Source organism: Elaeis guineensis, chromosome 4 (assembly GCF_000442705.2).
Source record: "Elaeis guineensis isolate ETL-2024a chromosome 4, EG11, whole genome shotgun sequence".
In the NCBI taxonomy this organism is placed as follows: domain Eukaryota; kingdom Viridiplantae; phylum Streptophyta; class Magnoliopsida; order Arecales; family Arecaceae; genus Elaeis; species Elaeis guineensis.
Window position 1 is genome coordinate 132916820 of NC_025996.2, and position 6866 is coordinate 132923685.

The 6866-nt window shown below is 35.9% G+C and overlaps 1 protein-coding gene across 1 annotated transcript; it reads right to left on the reverse strand.

The window, feature by feature from the left end:
* Positions 1 to 1455: 1455 nt before the first annotated feature.
* On the reverse strand, positions 1456 to 3827 carry LOC105042627 (uncharacterized). The gene is made up of 3 exons (XM_010919910.4): positions 3269 to 3827; positions 2963 to 3148; positions 1456 to 2179 (listed from the first exon to the last, which is right to left on the reverse strand). Exons 1-3 carry the CDS (start codon positions 3740 to 3742, stop codon positions 1889 to 1891), a joined length of 951 nt encoding a protein of 316 aa, XP_010918212.1. The 5' UTR covers positions 3743 to 3827; the 3' UTR covers positions 1456 to 1888.
* Positions 3828 to 6866: the final 3039 nt, after the last annotated feature.

Below are 6866 nucleotides of genomic sequence, written 5' to 3' on the forward strand. Positions count from 1 at the left end.
AAAAAATAAAAATATATGATTGATGAAAAATAAAAAAATTAATTTAAAAAAATATATATTTTTATGAATATAAGATTTCCATATTTCAAAAAAAAATAAAATCCACGTGATATGAAAAGTGTAGTTTCCACTAGATAAGAATTGAATTTTTTTTGTTTCAAATAGATCTTTAAATTCTTATATAGAATAGAAAAAAATTATTTTTAAAAATATAATAAATATTTTATATAATTTTTTTGAAAAAAAATGTTCAAACTTCGATCAAAGATAAGTTATTCTGAATATATATTTTTTTTATAATCATCAAAATATGTAAAAATTATTTTTTCACACATCATATACTCTTATACTAATTTTTTAAAAAAATATTTTAATGAGGAAAATGGTCGATTACTTTGTGTGTGGCAAGCGGTTTGAAGGCTTGATGCGATATCTTATCTTTTTGACTGCCCTAACTACCAAGCGCTGATGGTGACAGAAAAGATAAGAGAGAGAGAGAGAGAAATTATAAAAAAAAAAAAAAAAGGAAAGAAAGAAAGAAAGAAAGGAGAGAGAGGGGGAAAAAAAAAAGTGAACAAAAAAGAGAAAGGAGATGCAAGAAAAGAAGAACTGAGTTACGCGGCCCCAGGAGTGCACGGGGTAAGACACTTTGATTCATGGATATCAGGGACCCAGACTTGTCCGAGGTATTTCACCGGTGCTTCAAAAGCGATTGCGGTGAGGCCAAGTCCGGGCAAGTCTAACTGAAAAGCAATGGTCAAAATCCGTAATCAGAAATATAGAATTTATGCATATAGCCCCCTGTCTTATCATTTATTTGCATATCCCTTCCATACCCTTTGTTATTTCCAACGAAGCAAGATAAGTCTGTTATCGTAATAATCCCCACAGGTGCCTCAGTTAACTCTTCGTGAGAAACTAAGATATTATCGGAAAATTGCTTAGATAATAACATCAGTAACATTTTGTGGAAACCACAAGTAACAATCAATTTGTTTTCCATTTCTTTATACTTTAAATAACACCTACAAACTTTTAAAATCATAAACAACCAATCAAAGGATCTGAGATCCATAAAATGCATCAAACTATCCAACTTACCAAACTATATAATATATATACGTACAAACAGAGAATTGAATCAGCACCAGATTAAAGAGTAAAGAAAAAAAGAAACCGACGAAGCCCAAACAGAAGTGTTTGATGAAAAAGTCCAAACGGAAGTTGCTTTGAGAATAGTGCCTCATTGAAATAGCAAGAAGAGGGACTGCTATGCGCCAGTAAAAAAAAAAAAAACATAAAAGCTTAAATATCAAAAAAAAAATACATTAAAAGCATCCAAATTATTTTGTACACAAAGACTTTTTGCGGTATTTCTATACGAAAGGAATACCATCATGGTACCAACGGCCCATATTTTGATATATTAATAACAAGGCGACAAACCAGAGGACGTCCAAACCGAAAATGCTATGGCTGTCTAAAGAATATTGGCAGGGAGCTAAAAGTTATTCTCGTAGATCAAGTGAGGAAAGAAGGCTACGAGAATAAAAACAATAAGATAACACCCTTTTATGCAAAACAACACCTTTAGAAAACTGTGACCTGCCTTTTTTTTTTTTTTTTTTTTTTTTTTTTTTTGCCAAGGCTGACCAGCATGTACACCAATCACCAACAGTAACATCCACAAAGAAATCGACAAAACTAACATCACGGGCTTGGCAGGCAGCAGTCAGCTTTTGCTTTAAAACCACTCCATAACTTTGACTGACACCTGAGCTTCCAGCGCATGTTAGCATCCATCATGAACCCACTTGAATCCAGATCTCCCGCTCCCCATCCACTAAAATTACCGAGATGCCCTCCGCCCGGTTCGGTTCAGCTCAGCTCAGTCATGGTACTGGCAGGCGTCCTTGAGGTGGAGGTGCTTCCCAAGGCGGTTCTCCCGGAGGGTGAGGGAGCAGTGGACGCGGCGGTAGAACTTGGACTTCACCAACTTGCCGAGGATGTGGGCGCGAGCCCGCATCACGAACGTCAGCTCGAGCGGCACCACCGCCGACGGCCCGCCCTCCGACCGGCTGCTCAGGCTCGAACCACCGCCGTAGAGCGGAATCTGCCTCCCAATAACATCTATTCTCACCACCCTGCCACTCTTCCTCGATTCGTAGAATTCCTTCATCTGCACACATTCACATCTCCCATTGAAAACATGCAACTAGAGCACAAAATCTTTTTTATGGTCGCGTCACTAAAACAAAATTAAAAAAACTATTAAGTTTGTTCCAAATAAACTCTGATTCAAAATATGAGAGAGAGATAAATACATTGCATGTGAAACTGATATTGAAGCAGGTGAACGAAGGAATCGAGTAACTATGACCTACATAGAGTGTAATAGGTGGCCAAGGAAACCCGTGAACTGAATAGGCTCAGAAAGAAAGTGTGAAGCCAACAGAGGCCTGCTAATGTGGAGAATAGTTGACAAAGGAGACCAAAGCATGTTAAATATGACAAATTGTGTAATAATGGAATAATGGATGGCCCCCCACTGTATTGAAACAGACATCACATTAGGTATGTATAACCCATGGATGGATGGTTGGTTGGTTCACCATCCACCCATGACCCATCATTTATCCATATCGGTTCCTCGGTTCGTACGAAATGCTGTCAGACTATAAAAGAGCATTGTTTCATCTTTCCATATAAATTATCGCTTTCTGCAGCGCTCCATTCAGGCTCCCAATATTACGTGTTCACATGGCGGGACCGCCCTCCTCCCCAAGAAAACACGCGTCTGACGTGGATCTTTCCTATTGGCTCATTCACGACGCTGTGGGTCACATGAGCTATGGAGCATTTTGGTTTCGTTTGCACGATGTTTGATGCGGCACTCGAAGTGCAGAAGAAGAAGAAGAAGAAGAAGAAGAAGAAGAAGGATGGTTTTTGGGGGGATGCTTACGTTTCCGGAGGCGATTTTGAGGTCATAGTAGTAGAGAACCAAAGGGGTGGAGGAGACGTGCACGCCGAAGAAGGTGGCCGGGTTCCGAAACGCGATCTTGACCGTCGAATTGATGGAGAGCATCTTGGTAGGAACACCGGTCAAATCCATCCCTGCCTGGATATTATAACTCTCGAACACCACGCTCTGCCCAACAAAAAAAAAAAAAAAAAAAAATAGACACCAAACCGAGTCGACTCAGTCTAATAAAAAAAATAATGGATAAAATAGTGGAAAAGCGGATGAATCGGCCGAGTTAGAACGGACCTTGATGGAGATTTCGGGCTTGTAGGGTTTGCTGGCGCCCCAGAGGATGAGGGAGAAGAGGGTGAAGAGAAAGATGAAGCCGAGGAGGAACCAGACGACGTAGCAGCGGACGGGGGTGGTGGCGGGGTAGTCGTCGGCGTCGGAGTCGTCATCAGCGTCGCCGGCGTCGGAGGGGTGGCGACCGGCGACGGGGATCTTGCGCCAATAGGCGTGCTTGAGGGAGGCGGAGAAGCGGGTGGTGGAGGACTCGCGGGAGTGGTGGATGGGGGAGCTGGCGTAGCGGTGGTGGTGGGGATGGTGGTGGTAGTGGTGGTGGTGGTGCACAGGCGAGCCGCCAGGGGTGGAGCCACCGAGGGACATTTTCTCGGCGTCCGGATGGGATGGACTCATCACGTAGTATATCGGCCGCCGCGGCGACCGCGGCGGGGACGAAGCCGCCAGGCTCGTCACCTCCGAGTCCGTCTTCGCGTGCATCGTCGCCACCTCTCTCTCTCTCTCTCTCTTCCTCTTTGTCTTACTAGTAGAGTCTCCGAGAGAGGAGAGAAAAAGAGAAGAGAATGGGATTTTTTTTGGTCTTTTAGATGCTATTTAGGGAATGGGAGGTGGGTGACAGCAGGGATTGAGTGATTGGATTTCCGAGTAAAGAAAAACACTTTTATTTTCTCGTTTGTAGCGTTTCCGTCTTTGGTGCAGTGCCACAAATTTAATGTCTCTAGTTTCACCAGTTGTAGCCCCAAGACACTTGGTAATTGGTACGTTGTACATTCAGAGCATGTTTTGATTGGATTAATTTTTTTTATTATAAATAATAATTAAATAATATGATGATGATGTTATAGTTTGTTAAATATTATAGATATGATCAACTAATACTTGCATATTTATAGATTTAAGGAATTGTATTATTCAATATAAATTTATTATATGGGTGCAGGGAAGATTGAAGAGGTGCCTATTTTGAATGATAATTTTTTTCAAAAATTTTCAAATAAAATTTTATTTACCATTCTAAGTAGATATCTGTTCTATCTAAATGGCATAAAAGATTATAGTATTTGCATCTTCTTATTTTGCTTGAAACTATCATATATGGATTAATAGATAATTTTATTTAAAAAAATTTTTTTTTTTGCTGAAAAGAAGGTAGGAGGCTTTTAAAAATTTTTAGGTGTCTTTCAATTAAAATTCTATTTAATTTAGATATCTCTTCAATCTTTATGGTACATAAGTTCAAGATATTTATAATTTCTTAATTTTTTTGAAGAGATTACATTGTAATATTATACACAATTTCTACTGAAGAGATCAACTTTGTATATTATATTATATGATTTGGATGCGTTGTTTTAAGTGCGTCAAGATCAGGAGTTATATTTAAAAATTGGAATGGAGGATACTTCTCTCCCCCTCTTGTTTTAGAAGCTTTTGAGCCAGCCGAACTGCTGATCTGGGAGAAAGGTGGGTTAGTCTAGCAAGAGTAGATGAAGACAACGGGTTGGTAGGTAACGGCTACAAAGAATTTGGTTTTGAACTTGGTTTGTCTTGAATTTGTTGATTTGAAAGTTGGATATAATCTTGCTGGTCTTAATAGGTTCCAGGACTTGTCCGGAAGTGGCATGGATATTCCAGGATAAGAAAAGGTTAACTTCATGAGATAGATTAATACAAGCACAGATAACATTTATTTTTTTTTTGAAATAAGTAGATATTTTCATATGACTTGGTATCAATTTTTTTAAATTTATATTTTTTATTATTTAAAATAAAATATTTACAATCAAAAATATAAAAATATCTAATATTTAATTTTTTTTCTTGCTAAAACTCATATGGGATTTTCTTTGAAGCTGGTCCGATTAAAGCTTGATTCAAGATATAATATGTGGTATTGATGGCTTCCGCTCATACTTTCACACAATATAGTACAGATCATTTCTTTCAAAGTTTTTTTTTTTTTTAACAACTCCATTTTGTTGAAGTATCCTAGGAGCAAAAAAATTACGTTGAATTTTTTTTTTACAAAAATTTTTAAAATACTGACTTTCAAATTTTGTTTTATAATCACTTCTAATACAAAAAATAATCAAATTATTTTCATTTGATATTTTTCTGTAAAACTTAGTAAATACTGAAAAAGCTTCATCTTTTTGAGCTAAGAATAAAACCCAAGTAAATCTAAAAAAATTATTTACAATCACAAGTCCATATATTTTTTCTTCTAGGCTTATAGTCTTAGTAGGTCCAAATAAGTCCATATGAATTAGTTCTAGGGGTCTAAAAATTGAAACAAAATTTTTAGATTTGAAAGAACTTCTAATTTATTTTTCAAATTGACATGCATTGCAAATTCGATTCTTTTTAAGATCCAGTATTAATAGTCTTTAAATAAGATCTCCTTTGATCAATTTAGAAATCAAATACATACTAGCATGTCCTAGTTTAAGATGTCACAATCAGCTAGTCTCATTGATTTTGACATTTATCATAACTAAACATTAGCCATTCTTCACGGAATGATCATCTAGATCTATCATGTAGACATTCCTATATCTATGTCAAATAAGGAGAATACCATTATCAATGAGGCTAGACACAATGCACATTAAAGACTCAAAAACTACTTGAAAATATTTATCACAAAATTGTCTTATACTTAATAAGTTATGCTTTAGACCATCTACTGATGATATATTTTCTATGAAAGTGGAGGGAGTGATACAAATATTACTAATATCGATGATATATCTTTTGTTATTATCGTCAAAAATTATCATTCCTTCTTTCTCAATCTTAAGGATGATAAATTATTTTCTATCATCCGTTATATGTCTTAAGCAGTTACTATCATAATATCATCTTTCTTTCTTTCCCTTAGCTGCAAAATATATCTACATAGAAAAATCAAGTAATAACTTTAGAGACCCAAGTCATCTTGGGTTCTTTAAGGTTAGTTGCAATGGTTTCTTTTGGAATGCAAACTTTTTTTATTCATTATTTAGTTTGTTGAAATTATAAGCATAAGCTTGGTGTCTAATTTTGCCACACAGAATTATGTAATATTTTGAGAAGTAATGGATGACTCTTTAACAAAAAAGTTTTTCAAAAATTTTTGTTTCTTCTGAGATTTGAAATGGAGTCCTCTCTTATTAAAAATAGCTCTTTGATTGCTTAATATCATTGATAATATTTTAGAATTATAGTTGAATTTTTCAATAATAGGCTAATACTTTTCAACTTCTTTAAGTTTTGATTTTTTAAGATTCCCTTTCTTTCAAAAGTTCTTTCTTTTTTTTGATCTAAGCATAATTTGAAGTTTTAAGATCTTTGTTTTTCAAATCAAGCTTTTTAAGTTAATCAATTAAGTCATAAAAAGCTTCTTACAATTAATCAAAAATAAAATTAAGTTTAGTTCATGTGTTACCTCCTCCTCTTGTGCCAAGGCATAGGTTCACTGCTTCTTGTGCTTTCTCATCTGAACTTGACTTCTCATTGTCATTCTAAGTAGCCATCATGATTTTTTTCTTCATCTTCTTAAATTATCCTGGCTTCTTATATTCATAGCACGTAGATGGTTCTTTATCCTTATCTTTTTTTCTCT

Excerpts from the sequence above, each read along its gene's own strand:
- LOC105042627 (XM_010919910.4), bottom strand. The coding sequence starts at position 3,742 with ATGCACGCGAAGACGGACTCGGAGGTGACGAGCCTGGCGGCTTCGTCC. Across the intron at positions 3,149-3,268 it reads AGCCCGAAATCTCCATCAAG|AGCGTGGTGTTCGAGAGTTA; the intron begins GTCCGTTCTAAC and ends TTTGTTGGGCAG. Across the intron at positions 2,180-2,962 it reads TCAAAATCGCCTCCGGAAAC|ATGAAGGAATTCTACGAATC; the intron begins GTAAGCATCCCC and ends GAATGTGTGCAG.